This window comes from Aulonocara stuartgranti (assembly GCF_965226115.1).
Source record: "Aulonocara stuartgranti genome assembly, chromosome: 9".
In the NCBI taxonomy this organism is placed as follows: Eukaryota; Metazoa; Chordata; class Actinopteri; order Cichliformes; family Cichlidae; genus Aulonocara; species Aulonocara stuartgranti.
In genome coordinates, this window is record NC_138960.1 from 34,558,562 (window position 1) to 34,579,374 (window position 20,813).

At 41.7% G+C, this 20,813-nt stretch overlaps 2 protein-coding genes across 4 annotated transcripts in view; one reads left to right on the top strand and one right to left on the bottom strand.

The window, feature by feature from the left end:
* The window catches only part of LOC309714138 (uncharacterized protein), a 272,480-nt gene that overhangs the window by 215,820 nt on the left and 35,847 nt on the right, over positions 1–20,813 (bottom strand). The window lies entirely within an intron of this gene.
* LOC309714152 (uncharacterized protein) lies at positions 625–20,059 on the top strand. 2 transcript variants are annotated; one of them, XM_082546379.1, is made up of 4 exons: positions 625–1,801; positions 4,646–4,751; positions 14,308–15,072; positions 16,852–20,059. In XM_082546379.1, exon 4 carries the CDS (start codon positions 18,670–18,672, stop codon positions 19,708–19,710), a length of 1,041 nt encoding a protein of 346 aa, XP_082402505.1. In that variant the 5' UTR covers positions 625–1,801; positions 4,646–4,751; positions 14,308–15,072; positions 16,852–18,669; the 3' UTR covers positions 19,711–20,059. The 2 variants fall into 2 exon arrangements, with proteins under 2 accessions (XP_082402505.1, XP_082402504.1); XM_082546378.1 differs by having other exon boundaries at positions 644–1,801; positions 16,852–19,593.

A 20,813-nucleotide genomic window follows, 5' to 3' on the forward strand; every position in this document is an offset into this window, starting at 1 on the left:
GATTCAAAGAACTGCTTGTTTTCAACAAACTACACAGCTGGTTATCCCTCAAGATCAAAGATATTCCCCAGTTTAGTATTTCTGATATTATTTTCTATATGGCTAAACAACATCCATCTGTCTCTACTGTGATTAACATTGTCATCCTGTTAGGTAAATACCATATACATTGTTGTAAATGGAGGAATAGAAAACCATCCTTTACTTGGTTCATCAATGACTTTAAACATTATTTCATGTCACTTAAAAAACTGAAGTCAAGCAGATTTGCCGCAATCTATGATGACATTTCCCATTTGCTACTGTTTTGATTATTACCTATATTGTGTATCAACCTGTGCTCCTTTTAATTTCTTCCCCATTAATACTGTGGATCTTTTGTCTAGCCCCCTCCCCCCATATCCTTGCTGTTAGTTTTGTTGTATTGACTATGTTCTTTTTTTTTTTTATCCTCCACGAGAGTTCATTTGCACTATAATGTATTATTTTGTTTGTGACTGTATTGTTCCAATTGTTAATTAAAAAAAAAACAAACAAAAAAACAAAAAAAAACTACCCGATCCGTACCGGAAACCCGATCGGTACCCCGCATGCGCAAATCTTACGTCACTTCCTCTCTTTGCCAACATTGCGACATTCAATGTATTTGAATGATACGGTTAGCGCCCAGTTAGCTCCAAGCATTTCTCAACAGCTCTGCCTCCTTTTCGACTGCCCGGGACATTTAAACAATGGATAATCTGTATACAAAGAAATGCATGCTTTTCTCCTCAACAGAGAGCGTCCCCCGATTGAGCAACAGCGCCGTAAAATAAGAAGAATGGCGCCTAATTATAGAGTTAATAATGCAGACTTTGTAATATCTCACGTGTAGATTCATCAGCCAGATGAAGTGTTTACTGACAATTGGCAGTGATAGCGCACATCATCATCACTATTCCAACAATCCTCTCCTCACAGACGAGCATAAACACACTCGACTATCGCTAAATCAGATTTAACACACGTTTGTAATGACGATAATTCAGTTTATAATAGGGTTTATTCGCTCGGTCAGCAGGTGGCGGTATCCTCGTACACTGGGGAGTACACTGCCATTAAACGAACAGAAGAAGAAGAAAACATCTGCACATGCGCGGTACGGATCGGGTAGACCCGATTTGTACGGTCAGACTTTACACATGCGCAGTAAGGATCAGAGAGTCCTGATCCGTAACTATCTTTTTATTTTTCGTTTTTGTCCACATTGTACTGAAATGCTTCATTATTGCAAACATTTTAAGATATACTTGTTATTCTTAACATCTTAACAGATACTCTGACCCATAACTATCGTAAAACGCTACGACCGGAAGTAGAAACCTTTCGCGCATGCGGGGTACCGATCGGGTTTCCGGTACGGATCGGGTAGTGACACTCTTGTTGTAATTCGTTTAAAAAAAAAGGCTCGGCCTCTTTTTCGAGTCACGTGTCCAAACAGATTCGAATCAGAGCAGATAAGGAAGAAGGGGGCGGAGCAAAGTGTGTGCGCAGGAGAGGAGCCGAGCAGAGAGAGCTGCTTTTTCATGAAACGGGAGTAAAGTAGTGAACTTAGAGGAGAGAAACAAACTAAAGTATCGATCATAAACCACTACCAACGTCCTGATCGATATCTGCATCGATCTGCCCACCCTTGTCTCCTGGATCGTAGCTGAGATCAGCGTGAACCACGTGGGTCTCTGCTCCCTGATCTGTTTCCTGTGTTTGGAAAGAGTTGCAGCTTCATCGCGGAGTTTCTCTCGGTTTGTGGGCTCATCTAAAGGTAAGCACCGAGCTAACTTTACTGTGAGTTCAGTTCATGTTGAGTTTAGCTCCTGAATGAGGTCTTCTGCTGCTCTCCTCGGTGTCTGTTCACAGTTTATTGTGAACACGTTGAGAGAAGAGTGAGAGAGTGTTTGGAGAAAAACACCAACTAATCATTAGCTCAGCATGCTGGGAGAAGTTGGAGCAGAAAAGTCTTTTCATTGTCCCTGCAGCTGTTTTTCTGCCTGCACCAAACCTCTACAGCCTCATTTCTATTTAAGTGATAACAGGAAGTCAGAGCGATCTGCTGCAGTATCAGGGTCACAATAACTTTATTGTCCAGCTGCTGTGGATGAACACATGAGAGGAAGTGAACTCCTACAAAGTCTCATTTCAATGAGTGTGGCTGCTGTAAAGTGATGTACAGGAAGATGTTAACAAAAACTAATGAAACAGACGAAAGTAAACAGTGTTCATATTTGAAAGCACAGAGAATAAAAATATATTGTGGTGGTTAATGTGCAGCTCTTTTTGATTTGGGAGAAGAAGAATGTTTTTAATCATGTTGTGGATTGAATGTTGGACATTATTTATTTATTTATTTTTGTCCACCTGTGGTTTATGATGGAGACTCTGATTCTCGTCCACCTGCTTTACCAAACCATGATTTGTTTATGTAGCACTTTGAAAACAACATGTTGCTTTGTGGGAGTAAGAGTCACGATTGTCATGTACCTGTCATGTATGGAGAGAACCCATGGAGGGTGGAGAGACTGTGATCACGTTTTGTTGGTAGAATCCGCAGCAGGAGCTGTTCAGCTGTGAATGGTTGGTGCAGTGGGGTCTTTAGGTCTGTGGTTGGTTCACCGTCTGATTGTTTTCCAGACAGAAGCAGAGTCATTAGCTGAAAACAGGTTTTGGAGTTTAGCCTCACTAAAGCTGAACTTTGCAACTGTCTCTGTCCCCACTCTGAAACACTTCCTGCCATGAAGTTCTGATGAAGCACCAAACTGCAGTTACTCAGTCAGTGGAGGTTCAGTAGTGCAGTTTCTCACCACTGTTGTTAACTGGAGGCTGACTATGGCGTTATTTTTGTGCCACTATTCTGAGCGCACGTAAAAAAAAAAAAAGTTTGCTGGTGCAAGTTTTGCATTTTGAGGAGAAATTTATTTTGAGTGAAGAAAAGCTGAATTTGAGTGAACAAAATTCATTCCTGCGTGCATTTTATTTTGCCATTATTTTTTCTAGGCATTGAAGCCATTAAACTAAACCAAAATGGTGGTAATATTAATTTTATCCGGGAAACAAAGAGAAGCATTTTGGATATTCCGCTTTAAGAGTCTGCACCCCACAGGTCTGAGTTTTTCTGAACTGAGCCTTTTTTATTTTTTGTTTTTATTCTAATTTTATTAGTTACATTATTCTCGCATGGGTAATGCGAGATGGCATGTTTATGGGTAATGTTTATTTAATTAATTTTATTCATTTTTTCAGCCAAAGAAGGAGTAGGATTCTCGACAGCTCATCTTAAGTCTACATTTTAGAGATTTTACATTTTAGAGACATAAATTAGGACCTTTTAACAAATCTGTTCCCGTGTGACGATGTCCTCTTGTTTTTTAATTCAACTGCTGGACCAACCTCCTTTTATTATTAAATACTGCCCTTTTGTCCCTTTTTTGTATATATTCATAGTATTCTTCTTATGTATTTCACACGTGTTATTTTGAGACAGGTGGGGATAATGTCTCCTCCCCCCTGTCATCATCATTAATGATCTAGTCCAGTATTTACTTAAGCGTGACTTAACCCAGAGCTTTCCAAAGTGTGGGGCCCGCCCCCAATTAACCAATACCTACCTGTTATATGTCAGTTGATCTATCTATGAAGTTTCGATTGGTTTGATTGATTTAAGCAATTTTCTACAATGTTTTACTATGACCTTGATGAAGGCCACAAGCCGAAACGCGTTGGTCAATTATTAAAGTTGTTCATCTTCCCTTAAGTGTTGCTGGAGTTCTTGCATTGTGGACTCCCAGGTATTTAAACCCTCGTGGGGGTTGTACCCTGAAAGGGTCATCGACCCACTGTTGACCATTGATTTATCAAAAGAGCAAATGTGTGTGTCATTATCAGCAGGTCCTGAGTGAAACTATTGTGAGACCCTGTTTCACTCCATCATGTGGCTCGGTGCTTCCTCCATGTAAAGTTTGGCTACAATGGGACACACTGGGGAGCTCACAGCACATCCATGTTTGTGTCTGTAGAAACCCTCGTTGTATTTAAAATATGTGGTGGTAAGGCAGACGTCTAACAGTGTGCAGACCTGATCAGGGTGAAGCTGGTTCTGGTTTTAAGGAGCTGTCTTGATGTAGTTGTTTCCTGACAGTCTCCACTGCCTCGGTTGGGGGTGTACAAGTGAAAAGTGAGACCACATCAAAGGACACTCTGGTTTCATCTGGATCAAGTGTAAGTTTGTGGACCTTGTTGGTGAAGTCAGCAGAGTTTTTGATGTGATGGGGTGTGTTCCCCACAAGGGGAGCTAGGATGGTGATGAGGTGCTTGGAAATGTTGTAGGTGGCTCAGTTTATGCTGCTACCAATGAGCCTCAGTGGGACTCCTTCTTTGTATGTCTATGGAAGTTCATATACACAGGGTGCAGCATCCCCTGGGTAAAGGTGGTGGTATGCAGGGAGCTCAGTGGCTTTTTCAAGTTCTTGTTGCAGCTGATGACTTTCTTTTTGCTTCTGGGGTTTCACCTTGAAGCTTCATAGGTATTGTTGTCACTGAGTGTAGTAATGTTTATTTGCTCTGCTTCTTCTTGTCAGGGATAAAATACATATCTATACTTTTTGTGTCCCAGCTGAGTAACAGGAGGAGAAGAGTCTGGTGGAGCAGCAGAGGAACAGTTTCAGCCATTTGGACTCAGCTCAGCCACTACAGAGGAAACAATGACTTCAACACAGGAGGTGAGAAAAATATCTCAGTTACAGTGGGGCAAAAAAGTATTTAGTCAGCCACCGATTGTGCAAGTTCCCCCACCTAAAATGATGACAGAGGTCAGTAATTTGCAGCAGAGGTACACTTCAACTGTGAGAGACAGAATGTGAAAAAAAAATCCATGAATCCACATGGTAGGATTTGTAAAGAATTTATTCGTAAATCAGGGTGGAAAATAAGTATTTGGTCAATAACAAAAATACAACTCAATACTTTGTAACATAACCTTTGTTGGCAATAACAGAGGTCAAACGTTTACTATAGGTCTTTACCAGGTTTGCACACACAGTAGCTGGTATTTTGGCCCATTCCTCCATGCAGATCTTCTCGAGAGCAGTGATGTTTTGGGGCTGTCGCCGAGCAACACGGACTTTCAACTCCCGCCACAGATTTTCTATGGGGTTGAGGTCTGGAGACTGGCTAGGCCACTCCAGGACTTTCAAATGCTTCTTACGGAGCCACTCCTTTGTTGCCCGGGCGGTGTGTTTTGGATCATTGTCATGTTGGAAGACCCAGCCTCGTTTCATCTTCAAAGTTCTCACTGATGGAAGGAGGTTTTGGCTCAAAATCTCACGATACATGGCCCCATTCATTCTGTCCTTAACACGGATCAGTCGTCCTGTCCCCTTGGCAGAAAAACAGCCCCATAGCATGATGTTTCCACCCCCATGCTTCACAGTAGGTATGGTGTTCTTGGGATGCAACTCAGTATTCTTCTTCCTCCAAACACGACGAGTTGAGTTTATACCAAAAAGTTCTACTTTGGTTTTATCTGACCACATGACATTCTCCCAATCCTCTGCTGTATCATCCATGTGCTCTCTGGCAAACTTCAGACGGGCCTGGACATGCACTGGCTTCAGCAGCGGAACACGTCTGGCACTGCGGGATTTGATTCCCTGCCGTTGTAGTGTGTTACTGATGGTGACCTTTGTTACTTTGGTCCCAGCTCTCTGCAGGTCATTCACCAGGTCCCCCCGTGTGGTTCTGGGATCTTTGCTCACCGTTCTCATGATCAGTTTGACCCCACGGGATGAGATCTTGCGTGGAGCCCCAGATCGAGGGAGATTATCAGTGGTCTTGTATGTCTTCCATTTTCTGATGATTGCTCCCACAGTTGATTTTTTCACACCAAGCTGCTTGCCTATTGTAGATTCACTCTTCCCAGTCTGGTGCAGGTCTACAATACTTTTCCTGGTGTCCTTCGAAAGCTCTTTGGTCTTGGCCATGGCGGAGTTTGGAGTCTGACTGTTTGAGGCTGTGGACAGGTGTCTTTTATACAGATGATGAGTTCAAACAGGTGCCATTCATACAGGTAACGAGTGGGGGACAGAAAAGCTTCTTACAGAAGACGTTACAGGTCTGTGAGAGCCAGAGATTTTCCTTGTTTGAGGTGACCAAATACTTATTTTCCACCCTGATTTACGAATAAATTCTTTACAAATCCTACCATGTGGATTCATGGATTTTTTTTTTTCACATTCTGTCTCTCACAGTTGAAGTGTACCTCTGGTGCAAATTACTGACCTCTGTCATCATTTTAAGTGGGGGAACTTGCACAATCGGTGGCTGACTAAATACTTTTTTGCCCCACTGTACATCTATGGCTGTGCAACATGATGAAATGTATATCGAATGACGATATCTGTCTTTTATATTATGGGCTATCATTTGTTTCGTGGTGTTGCAATATACACCGTTTACAGCAATATTTATTTTTTTGTCTTTTATCACCTATGCAAGAATCACATGAAAGAGTACGGAGAGAGTTTACGGATGAGAAGCAAAAAAGAGCCGTCAAAATAAACCTTAGACTCAAACATGCTTTCCCCCGCAAGCGGCCATCTAATAAATACTCACAAAGAAGATGGCGGCCATTACAACTTGTGTCTAAAAATGTATAGCTTCATGCATCATCAAAACACTCGACTCCAGCTGCAGTGTCTTCAGCTGGGCGACATGTGTGAAATTCAGAGAATTTACAGAAAATGGATCATTTTGTGATCTACAGGGTGGGTCATTTATATGGATACACCATAATGACATGGGAATGGTTGGTGATATTAAAGTCTTTTGACATTGCCAGCCAAAAGATGAAACCTCTAGCTCTGCATTTAGTTGCTTCAATGCCTAGATGACCTTTGTGGACAATATTGGTGTATTCTTTGTGCAGGGATTGGGGAATATTAAATTCCATTATTTTCTGAATTTTATAATATAAAAATTTAATATAAAGACTTTGGACTTTACTTTCCCCAATTTTTGCTTTAAGTTATTTTGTTATTTACATAATAATGTAAATAACCTAATAATTATCCTTATTGCTGTTTTAGAGGAGCGGTGCTTCAAAGGATAGCTGCAGATTTCTGTCAGAATCTGCAGATTATACAGTACAAGTAAAATGTTCACGTTGTCTTCCCAACAGTTTCACTGACATCTACACTGGATGGCCAGGAAGCCTTCGCGATGTCTTCTCAGGTGCTTCTTCGGCGCTGATAATTGGCGTCTGTCTTGTGCCATCATGGTTATATATATATATATGTATTTCCGCTGCACGTCACACACCCTATGTTTCGATCAAAACACTCTGCTTCATTTCACTTTCTGTCTGCAGAATTACCACAGCAACTCAAACTGCAGAAAATGTTAAAGTGAAAAAAAAATCAATCTGGGTCATTTTGTCCCCAGTTATGTTTTTTTTTTCCACAATCAAAAGAAAAATGGCAGAGTTTTTTCTTCAGCACTTGTATTTTGTCAGACCGTTATTTGTCTTCCAGTCCCATGAGCACCTTCTGGAAGAACTCAAATGTGTAGCGAAGTGGCTTTGGGTAACTCGGATTGAGCCAGTAAATTAGCCCAGGCAAAAGTGCACACCTGCTCGCCAACATCTTCAAGGGAGTCATCAGGCTGTGCTCCTTTGTGGATTATTTTATAAACACCAAAAATCCATCCTCTCGAGCTCTTCAGCTTCCATCATGTTGAAATCCTAAAAAGGACAGAAATATTTTAAATCCGTTGTATTTTGGTCATCGCATCATCTGTCTATTCACTCCATTTTAGATAAATGGTCCAAACTACCCTGATTACACAGATCCCTGAATGAGACTGAGGAGAACAGACCAAAGAAAAGTGTGGATTTAAGACTATCACCAAATAAAGACCAAGAAAAAGAGAAATGAAACATGGAGAGAGGGCAGAAGGAGCATGCAGCGGTGCACACCGTTAAGGCCGGTTCACACGGTCGAGAGAGTTCCAGACCGCACACGTATCGAATGACAAAAACAAAACTAAGAAATGGACACTTGTGGGTGCCCCTACCATCTGTGGTGTATGGCCACACAACGCTAACGAAACACCCTATGAGCACATTTTTCTTGCGAACATTCCCCGGGCAAACAGGAAGTCTCAACCCCTCTTGAGATAAAATGTGACTTTGGAGTAAATAACCAAGTTGGCCATGATGTGGGAGGTCAGTGCCACGGGCCTGTAATCCTGGGGGCCACTGGGACGAGGCGTCTTTGGTACAGGGACGAGGCATGATGTCTTCCACATCACCGGGACCCTCTGCAGACTCAGACTCAGCATAAACAGTTTATGAAAGACTCCACACAGCTGGGGGGCACAGGTCTTGAGGACGAGGGGACTCACTCCGTCTGGTCCAGCAGACTTGCCTGAGTGAAGTCTCCTCATTTGCATCTCAACCTGGTATTGAGTGAAGGTGATGGGTGGGGGAGGGGTGTCAGGAATCTCACAGGAGGCAACATGTGAAGAGAGAGGCTGGCACAGTGGTGTGGCTCTGGATTCCAGGCTGACTGCAGGTGAGGTTGTGGGGGTGGGAGCAGACACTGTGGTGTCGAATCTATTGAAAAACAGATTCAACTCGTCGGCTCTGTTCTCACCTCCCTCAGCTCCCCTGCTGTTGGTTGGCCTGAATCCAGTGATGGTCTTCATGCCCCTCCACACCTCTCTCATGCTGTTCTGCTGGAGTTTCCACTCCAGCTTCCTCCTGTAATTGTCCTTAGCCTCTCTGATCTTGTCCTTTAGTAACACCTGGACCTTCCTCACCTCCTCTTTGTTGCCCCCTCTGAAAGTCCTCTTCTTGTTGTTGAGGAGGGCTTTGATGTCCTTAGTCACCCACGGCTTGTTATTTGGGTAACAATGAACAGTCTGAGCTGGAACAATGGAGTCGGTGCAGAAAGTTATGTAGCCTGTGATACACTCAGTAAGCCCATTGATGTCCTCGGCGTGAGGCTCACAGAGTGTTTCCCAGTCGGTCACCTCGAAACAGCCCTGTAGTTCCGCTATTGCCTCCTCTGACCACCTCCTGACAGTCCTGGTGGTCACAGGTTCCCTCCTCACAATTGGCACATAGCGGGGGGTGAGGTGAATCAGGTTATGATCTGACCTACCAAGTGGGGGGAGGGAGGAGGAGCTGTATGCATCCTTGACGTTAGCATACAGTAAGTCTAAAGTTTTTTCTCCCCTGGTGGGACAGTCCACATATTGTTTGAATGTTGGTGTATTGTCCAGTGATACATGGTTGAAGTCACCCGAGATCACAATAAAGGCACTCGGGTGCTGAGTCTGTAGCCGAGCTATGGCAGAGTGGATAGTGTCACATGCAGCTGTGGGGTTAGCAGAGGGAGGAACATAAACAGCCACCAAGATGACGTGAGAGAATTCCCTGGGTAAATAATACGGCCTGAGTCCAACAGCACACAGTTCAGTGTCCGGGCAACAAATCCTTTCTTTGATTGTTATGTTGGCAGGGTTACACCACCGGTTGTTAACTAGAACAGCAAGCCCACCTCCTTTACGCTTACCGCTAGCGATGCTGTCCCTGTCCGCCCGAACAGTGTGGAAGCCTTCCACGGAAGCATTCTCATCGGGAATGACCTGGTGCATCCATGATTCGGTGAAACACATCAGGCTACACTCTCGGTATTCCCTCTGACTCCGTACCAGTGCTGAGAGCTCGTCGATTTTAATTGCCAACGATCGCACATTTCCCATCACGATAGACGGCAGACACGGTTTAAACCTCCTCCTCGCTTCGAGCCTCCGCTGTCTCACCGTCACCTTTTTTCTTCTCTTCTGTCCTTGACCTCTGCATCCCCGATGTGTTTTCCTCCAAATTTCAGCTGGTACTTCTGCGGGCCTGGCCAGCGAGCCGGCCGGCATCAGGGCGATCAGCTGATCTCTGGAGTAAACAGTCCGTGAGTGTAGGAGATGTGCCGCGGTCCCGTTCCTTGATAAACGTAACAGTTCCACGGCCACCAGAAGAACAAAAACTCTCTCAATCCACATGATTGAGTAAGAGATAGAAAACGGAGGAAAATACAAGTCAGAAAAAAAAAGAATACGTAAGAAAAAAGAGCTAAACTAGGAGAAAAGCAGGAGCGACTGTAACAGGCTGCACGCTGGTTGGCGCATGCGCACTAGCTGTCACAGTAATGTAACATAGCCTGCTAGTTGAAAATCTAGATGTATGGTTTTTAACTGGATGCACAGCAGACACCTACTTTCACAAATGTCTGCTTTTCCAAAATATACTAAAGGGAAAAGCAGCTTTTATTCCAATATTTTAAGTGACAGTGTGCAGTTTTCTGCCATTGGGAGTCCAGTTACACTGATTCCGATACATTGGGTCGTGGAATACGCTGCTTTAGCGTGGTGTACCACCCGAAAGTAGGAAGAAAAGTGTAGTTGCATAGGAGTGTTGTTCAGAAGGAATCAAAAATATTTCAATAGATATTAATGACAAAAACTACACACTGTCATATTTATATGAGGTATGCGGGCTACCACCACATTTGCAGTATTTATACCAAGTTTGAGTGAAAAAAATAATCGACTGTGTCACTGAGTTGTGGCAAAATGTGCTATTTGGAGTTCTAATGAAATTTTAAACACAGATTGGGGAATATTCAGATGTGCAGTAACGTTGAATATGCAAACAAATGTTTCCAATGCTAGCAAAATGCTAAAACCTACAGAACACATACGGCCCATATATTTACCGGAAAATATAAAGCCTATATTTTTATCAGAAAAATATACCCCATATATTATCACAAAGTACTAGTTAAATTATATTCTATTAAAAATACGAAGAAATTACCATAACTCCAACGGATGAATCGCGATTAATCCCTCTTTCCAGACACGTGGCCAAAGCACACTGTGGCATAGATGAAGAAGGTCAATGCGTATGCGCGAAGATTTTTTTTCATTCTCTGCGCATGCTCATAAAGGATGTGGAAAGGGCTCTTTGGATTTAATTAAATGTGTTCAATGAATTGGAAATATCACTATTATTTAACATTAAAACGGTTTACAATTGATTAAATCAAATGTAAAAATATTAATTACACCCACAAGATTAACAATTTTAAGTATATTGAACATAAAACCATACATACAGAATCTACATTCACACAGAAAAGCCACAGAAATTACAAGAAAATACAGCAAACATTTAAATAACAATAAAAGCAGTTGAAGAGTTTCTGCAGTGATCAATATTTCTTCAACAGTAGAATTTTCAGAGTTTGTAGGGGTGCTTGAAAGCCTTGAAAATCCTTGGATTTTAATAGTCCTTTCAAGGTGTAAAAAGTGCTTGAACTTTAGATGTGGTGCTTAAAATGGGTTGAAATTGGAACTGCATTTCATTCACCACAAATAACTATCTGATTGAATATTTTTCTTAACAGAGAAATAAAATGAGTCGCAAAGTCTAGAAACAAAATTTCTGCTCCTGATCTGCCTTGCACCTCTCCATGTCTGGAACAAAGATTTGCACCTTTTCACAATGGGGAAGTTTACGTGAGTCCTAGAAAATAATTTTCGACTATGTGTATGTAACACATGCAAGTTTTTTGCATCGCATGCTCCCATGGACATATGCTGATATGGAGAAGGAGCTTTTAGCCATGGTATTCGCCTGCACAAAATTTAAAGATTCTGTCTATGGAAAGGCGACAATTGTCAAAGCAATTGACCACCAACCCCTGGTGACCGTAATGAAAAAAGCCCATCCATGTCACCCCTGCCTGGCTCCAGGGGATGTTACTCCAACTACAGAGTTATGACATCCGCCTAGTCTACAAAAAAGGAAAGCACATGTATCTTGCTGACACCCTTTTCTAGAGCTCCACTCGCTCCGTTGTCACAAAGCCGAGTTGAACACACTGATTATGAAGTGATGACAGTGAGTGATGTGCTACAAGCCCTCAGCACAGTCATCCAGCGAGGATAGCCCATCAGAGACAGCCAAGTCAAGCCCGCTCTAGCCCCTTTTTTCCATACAGGGATGAGCTCAGCGTGGAGGATTTCCCAATCCCTGCACAAAGAATACACCAATATTGTCCACAAAGTACATCTAGGCATTGAAGCAACTAAATGCAGAGCTAAAGGTTTCATCTTTTGGCTGGCAATGTCAAAAGACATCACGGAAGAGCTGCACTCTTGCACAGTGTGCAGCAGCACTAATGCGCATCAGAAGACAGAACCTCTACAGACCTCCCGAAATTTTCACCTGGCATGGAAAACAATACCAGGTCCATGTAGATTCCTGTTCAAGATGGATTGAGATCAACCTTCTCGGTCACTCAACCACAGCAGCGGTGCACCACACATGCTCATTACTGACAATGGCAGACAGTACACAAGTCAGCAGTTCAACGAGTTTGCGAAGCAACTGGACTTCACTCATTCGACCAGAGTTTCCACAGTCAAATGGTCTTGCTGAGAGAGCAGTACATAGTGAGAAACAACTCATGGAGAAATCACAGAGAAATTGGACTGACTTTTTCTTGACTTCTTAAACCTTAGAAACATTCCCTGCAACACTAGGCTCCCCTGACAAACGTCTCATGTCTCATCAGACACGCGCAGGGATTACTGTGTGCAGCAAGCTTTTAGAGCTCGTCACAAAGGATCTCAGGGCAGATCAGTGACCGACTTTGTGTCAAAAGTCTCACACTAAAATGTCATGGGACAGGTCCAGCTGCACACTACAGCCATTGCAAGAAGGACAAGTGGTCTGAATGCAGACAGAAAAAGGCTCTGACAAGCTAGGAACTGTAGGAAGGAAGAGCAACGAGCCACGATCCTACATCATCCAGATCGACAGAAGAACCTACAGGAGGAATCGCTGCCACATCCTCCCAATGGCAGATCCGCCGCCGCCATAGCTCCATGACTATGACCCTGAGTGCCAGGACACCAACCATTCTGGATAGTTCTACACTCGCACTGCAAGCACCACACACGCTCAAATGAAGACAAATGAAGACGCTCAAATACCCGACCAAGAGATTGTAAACCAGGCGTCATACATTGCATGTGCAGGTCACATCTGCAGACCTAACCCAAGATAAACACAATGGCATCACATGTATGTATAATCAGTCTAAAGTCAATATGTTGAGAAATGAAGTTGACTGGGTGTTTGCATTTCTAATGATTGGTGCTGTACTGAGGTATGGGGTTTGTCCAACCATAAACACTGTTAGGTTAAAATTCACTTTAAAAAAATAACGTCTAGAAAGACTGAAAGCTAAATGGAAAGGATGTAGATCATTTGGTTAAATTATCATTTTACATCATTTGTCTGTTGTGAGCCACCGTACCTGTGTGGGCTAATCCAATTGGAACAGTATGTGGGGGTTACATGCATGCAATACACATACATGTGGTTATTGACTTATACCACCTCACAAGACAACCACAGTGCCGTTTTCTTGTTTTGTGGGGTTGGGGTGTTTTTGTTTTTTTCAATGTGACATGAATATCTCAACATGTTGATTTGTTCACATTTGCACATCTTCATTTTTAACTGAGTTCATACACTATATACATACAAGACGACCTTTTCCCTTTGCAGTGTTTTTGTGTGGTGCGTTTTTGTAAGTTTTAACAAAAAGGGAACAAAAGCGTTTAAGTCAACCAAGGATGATTTCTTTTAATTTTCACATGGTCTTACCAGGGTTGATGTGACGTGAAACATACATTGTTATTTTTATGTTTAGTGTTGTGCTGAAAGGGCTTCAAAATGGACCTTAAAAGTGCTTAAAGAGGTGATGGCAGCCTCGCTTCTGTCAGTCTGCCCCAGGGCAGCCGTGGCTACAAGTGTAGCTGCCTCCACCAGTGTGTGAATGTGAGAGTGAATGAATAGTGGCATTGTAAAGCGCTTTGAGAGCCCCGAAAAGTGCTATATAAATGCAATCCATTATTATTATTATTATTATTATTATTATTATTATTATTATTATTATTATTATTATTATTATTATTATTATTATTATTATTAGTGTTTAAATTTTACTCTAAAAAAGGCGTATGAACCCTGCATTTTAAGTACAACTCTCATTGTAGCATCTGATTATAATGTGATACTATCGCCAACACACCTACAATGTTTTTGTTAACATCTTTGATTCAACTAATGGAGGGAGTTGGAAAGTTCAGTTTGTTCCACGACTGCATTTTACTCACTGCCTGTTTGTATCTCTGTCACCTCAGGACCAACATGGAGCAAGAAGTCAGGACTCTCAGGAGGCTGATGAACTTCAAAGACAGAAAAGAGAAAAGAAATACACCTGTGAGGAGTGTGGGAAGGATTTTAGCCGTTCTGGCAACTTAAAAACACACCAATTCGTCCACAGTGGACTTAAACCGTACATCTGTGATCGTTGTGGTAAAGCTTTTAATCACAGAAGCCACTTACGACGTCATCAAGTTATTCACTCTGGAATGAAAGCGTACAGCTGTGAGTTGTGTGGTAAAGCTTTTGCTGACAATGGAAGTTTACAGAGTCATCTATTTACCCACTCTGGAGTTAAACCATACAGCTGTGATCAGTGTGGTAAAGCTTTTGCTCATAGTAGAAGCTTAAAGAGTCATCTAGTTACCCACTCTGGAATTAAGGCATACAGTTGTGATCAGTGTGGTAAAGCTTTTGCTTGCAGTAAGTACTTACAAAGGCATCTAGTTACCCACTCTGGAATTAAGGCGTACAGCTGCGACATTTGTGGAAAAACCTTCCGCTGGCCACTCAGCCGTAATATTCACCGACGCATTCACACCAAAAAAGATTTTTGCTTCTGTGATCAGTGTGGCAAAACCTTTGTGGCATACAAATATTTACAGCAGCACATGTTTAGCCACACTGAGGAGAGACCTCATAAATGTGACCTGTGTGAGAAGACCTTTAAAGAGCCACGTTCCCTGAGACAACATCAACACATTCACACCAGAAAGAAACTCTACAAGTGCACTTACTGTGAGGTATGTATTTTTCTTTGTACAGTCACACTTATTTTGAAGTATTTTGTGAATTGATTTTAATTTCAAAGCTAAATGAGACATGAAAACCTCATGTACAGAATATTCAGTCAAATCTGAGACAAATCTCCTGAAATTATCCTGATGTTGGAAAAAACGTAAAGTTTTAAGTTTCTCACCTTTCTGTCTAACATTCACACTCCAATGGATGCATCGGAGAGCAGCTTGAGAGTTAATATCTTGTGACCAATGTTGTTTTCCACTACACATTACAGAATACATGCCCCAAAAAGTAGTTTGTAACGTATTCCATTACATTACTCATTTAGAGTAATGTAACGTAACTTAAATGTGCTGTGGGCCATCATCTCACTGGAGGGCCACTTCAGTGTTCAAGCAGTACAAAAAAGCAATTAAAAACACCAACAAATATTTCCAGAAAATGTGGAGGGCTTTTTTAAAAATTCAAATATTGTATTCATCACCACCCGCATTCTCCTTGACCTTATAGCAGCTTTTGATACTATCTTTCACCGTATCCTTCGTCATAGATTAGCATCTACTGCCACCGTAGTAGATCATATCATATCATCATCATCATATCTTTGTTTTGAGACCAGAACTGGTTTGGCGCAGTGGGCTGCACAGCTGCTCTGGCAAGGGTTCGAGTACTACATGAGACAGATGCTTCACATCTTCCCTGCTTGCATGTAATCTGCTTTCTTGACACTCTTCAGTGTAGTCTTTCAAATAAAGCAGTTTTCAGCAGAGTCCAGCTTCTACACAGTGTTTTCAGATTCCACTACACGGCATTCACACTGCATTTTCGCAGGAAATGCAACTTTTTCTAGTTCAGTTTTGAGATCCCTTCCCAGATGCCTTAACGTTGACTCACACCCTGGGCCATCTGACCTCAGGAAATCACATGATGGGGTGGGGCTAGGTTTCACAATGAGCTCGCCCGAAATCCTGGCTGATTGTGACCCACACCCGTTTTCACACTGTACTCATGATTAGGTAGAAGATCATCAGGGGGTCCTTTTATCTCTGTTTGGGGGGAAACTCCCACGGGGTTTAAATCTGGGACTCTCCACCATTTGACACTAGAACTGAAGAAGCTTCTCGGATGAGAGGTGAAACGTCTTCAAGCAACCTAAAGAAGTCCGGACGCTTTTCTTTCCAAGCTCCTTAGACAACAGGATTTTGAACTTTATCGTGACAGGTTTATGTGGAAAATAAACAAGCTGACGGCGGAGTCGCACAATGGTTTCACTAACGGTGGTTTTCCTAACGAAAGTATGCATAAAAACATTCATTTGTCCATCCATAGTGTGGTTATTTTAATCTCATACAACCTGGACATCACAATTTCGATTGTTTACACCAAAATTTAAAAAAACATTTGCTCTACAAAGGCCTGATATCAACTTAAAGTACACTATACTGCCACTTTTCTATCACATGTCCTGTTATGTGGATGTCATTTTTCTCAGAAACAAAAGTCAGATAAAAGAAATAATTAGGTAATTCTTTGTTTTTACATTCTTTAGGTCCCAATCAGCACAAATAGCAAAGAGAAATTGAAAATGTATGCCATGAAAGAGTGTCTTAGGAGGTTAAATAAAAGAGCAAGAGAGAACTTCAAGAGATTGATATAGCCTCTAGAGCGACCATCAAATCGATTAAAAAATATTGCCGTGAACAGCTGGTTTTGCATACAATATGAAACGATAGATGTTTTAATATCATCATAACTTACACTGTGTTTGTGTCTTTGTTTAGAAGCAGAGCGACACAGATGGATCCAGTTCTCAACCCTGTCGTCGCTGTGGTGGTGGGAAAGCGTTTCATTGTGACCTTTGTGGAAAAACTTTCAATCATCCAGATAGCCTAAAACTACATCAACGTAGACACACTGGAGACAACATGAATTACTGCAAAGAGTGTGGGAGAGGCTTCCCCACATCAAGTGAATTAAAAAAACATTATCTTTATCACAGTGGCGTTAAAAAGCACGTCTGTGACCAGTGTGGTTCATCTTTCTTCACTGCAAATCAGCTTAAAGACCATAAAAGAGTCCACACAGGAGAGAAACCATATAAGTGCAGACACTGTGACAAAAGCTTCTCAAGTTCAGGCCATCGTAATGTTCATGAAGATGCACACATTGAAGGGAACTTCAGCTGTGACCAGTGTGACAAGAGCTTCAAGAATCTCAGTTCATACTCCGCACACAAACGATCCCACGCTGTAAATAAACTGTTTCACTGTTACAAATGTGCCAAAACGTTCACTTCATTATCTGCTCTGTGCAAACATCAGCGTGATCATGCATGACTGAAATCACTGGATCACAATGAATCTGACGAGACAGAAAGATCCTCTTCTGGTTTCAGGGTCAGACTTAAAAACCTTGAGATCAGGCTCCACAGAGTTCAGGTGGAGTCTCCTGTAAAAAAGTGTGTCAGCTGATGTCACACTTGGATCTGATGAGGTACCTCTGATTTGGACCTGCAGTGAATAATCCTGGATGTTAAACTAAGGAAGTTGCAAGTATAGATGTGCACATCAAGTGTTTTCTTTTTTCTTTGAGAGATTTTCATTCTGTAAAAGAAACTTTAATGTTGAAAATGTTTGTCCTATAGAAAATAAGAGAGGAGAGTTGTTGATTCTTGTTTAACTCTTATCTGAATAGCACTTACCTGAGTGCCTTGCCACCTGTTAGCCTACTTCCTAGGCCTTATTCCTTGAAGAAAATACTTCTCTGAAGAAGCACTTATACCTGAGTTAAGTCATTGTTTAATCACTCACCTTCACACGTTCTCTTTATTGTCAGATGTCTGCATATTGCTGATTAAACCTACTAAACATTTTAAACATCTTAAATTTAGAAGTTGGAATTATGGATATATAGATCAACTTAATTTTTCTTTGATAAATGTTGATGCTCTTTTTTTTAAAACCCACCTTGTTTTATTGTAATTTTATGTGTTATCTTTTTAAACTTTAATCTTAAATCCCTTTCTCCCAAAACCGCAAATAATTTCACACTAGTTGCTCTTACAGCACCCAATACAAACTTTAATTGTCAACCAGCTTTGAAACAAAAGCTGCTTTGACTTAATGTCCACAAAAAAGAATCTCAAGCTAAACTGGCAATGGGCTGTACTTCCATGTAGTACCAGTTTGTACCAGGAGATTGAGCAGTGAGTGTAATCTTTATTTAATCAGGCAAAGAACACATTCTTATTCACAGTGGCAGCAAAGAATTGTTAAGGTTAGCTGATGTGCAGCACATATCAGGACCATTGAAACGATCACAAAGACTACTTTTACTTAATTCAAATTCTATCAAACCTCTGCTTTTGGGTCCTCCTTTCACTTTAGTGTATTTACTGTATTCTTTAAATCCACGTGTAGTTTAGTGAATGCATTTTGAGCTGCGTGTTTTGCAGCTGTTTTCTTGTTGGGTTTGTATTGTGAAACAGTGATACTGTTAAAGCATTAGTTATATTTGATTAACTCCGTGTAAAGTTTCTTTTATAAAACAGTTTGATGTGAAAAATAAAGATATTGGTCTGACAACAAGTAGTTTGGGCCATGATTTCATGTTCAGATCAACTGTTGGTACAGGTGGAGGTTTATCAGAGGAGGAGAAGGAGGCTAGAGGGTAAGATCAAAGTAGCACGGAGGGAGGTTAGCCAACTAACGGAGTTGCAGAAAGGTGCGGCAAAGAAGGTGCCTAAGAAATACAGCAAGCTGTCCATACCTGAGGCCTTGGAAACTGCCAAGCAAAGACTCACAGCCTTGGCCAGCCGCTTGAGGAGGTACGCCAGAGAGATAGAAGGCAGGAGAATAAACCAGCTGTTCTCCACAGAACCAGCAAAGGTGTACTCTCAGTGGCAAGGGAACAATAAGAGAACAGCACCACCAAGGCTGGAGACGGAGCAATACTGGAAGAGCATATGGGTGAAGGATGCAACCCATAACGGCAATGCTCAGTGGCTAGTGGATCTGAGGGCAGACCACAGCGACCTCCCTGAACAGGGTCCAGTAACCATCACAGTGGCAGATATCCAAGAAAGGGTCTCCAGTATGAAGAGTTGGACAGCACCAGGGCCCGACATGGTTCACGCCTACTGGCTAAAGAAGCTGACTGCACTCCACGAGCGTCTGGCAGCACAAATGAACCAGCTGCTAGTTAACGAGAGACACCCGGAATGGCTAACTGAAGGCCGGACGGTCCTGATCCCCAAGGACCCCAAGAAGGGACCGGTCCCCTCCAACTACCGACCAATAACCTGCCTCAGTACCACATGGAAGCTCCTGTCAGGCATCATATTGGCTAAGATGAACAGGCACATGGGTCAATACATGAGTGGGGCACAGAAAGGAATTGGCAAGAATACCAGAGGCGCAAAACACCAGCAACTGGTAGACAGAACAGTCAGCCGAGACTGCAAGACCAGACTGACCAACCTGTGCACTGCCTGGATTGATTACAAGAAGGCCTATGACTCAATGCCCCACAGCTGGATACTGGAATGCCTAGAATTAATAATAATAAATTCCTGTCCAAAACCAAAAGACTGCAGAGTTTTAAATATGAACGTATGTTCAACTGAGTCAAATGCTTTGTAAAAATCCAAGAACAGGATGTACCCTCTCTCTTGGATTAATTCACTGTATTCAAGGAGATCCAAAACCAGCCTAATATTGTTATGAATTAGTCTTCCTTTCAAAAAACCTGATTGTGTTTCACTGATAATGTTTGAGATGCCTTTCTTTAGTCTCTCAGCCCTTTGCCAGACAGAAGCCAAACACCAGCTAACTCAAACAAAGAAAATGTATGAATATAACAGAACTTTGACCTTGCAGTGTTAATATGGGTTAATATTTATATGCACGCCACATAAACATTTGAAGGTGTGATGGAAAAATAAATTCATTTAATAAAGAAACAATATTGAACAATAATATATTAATGACTGCAATGTAAACTAAAGTGAATCAACTGGTGGTGAGGTGTGGAGCTTACCATGTGTGCCTTGCCATCACACATGTAAATTGTCAATAAAAAAAATCAATAACACTGCTTTTGAATATCGACTCGGTATCATAAAACAAAATATTGTGATTTTCGAGCGATATTTTTCTTACATCCCTAGTTATGAGGAATGATTCTGTAACTGGTTAAATCTCTGTCATGAAGAATTAAGACGCTTCTGAAAATGGCAATTTTATTTATATCACACATTTTATTACATGTTAACTAAATATTCTTAACACAGAAGATAAAGACATAAAAACCTGTTTAGGTTTACAACAGCTTAAGGCAGTGAAAACAGCAAACAGAACTAAACTAAACCTAACAACAACACCAATGGAAAAAGGTCTGGAGTCTGTTTTTAATGTATGCAAAGATGTAACTGATCTCAAGTCAGCAGGTGACAGGACCACAGTAACAGAAGGTATCTTTGGATTGTACCACAATTAAAATAGAGGACTGAAGGCTCTGCCTCCCATTCTACTTTTAAATACTCTGTGAGCAACAAGTAGGCCTGCAGAGCTAGAGCGAAGTGCTCTAATAGGGTGATATGGTACTACAAGGTCATTAAGATAAGATGGGGCCTGATTATTTAAGACCTTGTATGTGAGGAGCAGGATTTTGAATTCAATTCTGGATTTAACAGGAAGCCAAAACAGGAGAAATCTGCTCTCTTTCTAGTCCCTGTCAGGACTCT

Bases quoted from the DNA above. Each gene is read 5' to 3' on its own strand.
- LOC309714152 (XM_082546378.1), top strand. The intron at 15,073-16,851 runs GTATGTATTTTT...GTCTTTGTTTAG, and splicing joins ACAAGTGCACTTACTGTGAG to AAGCAGAGCGACACAGATGG.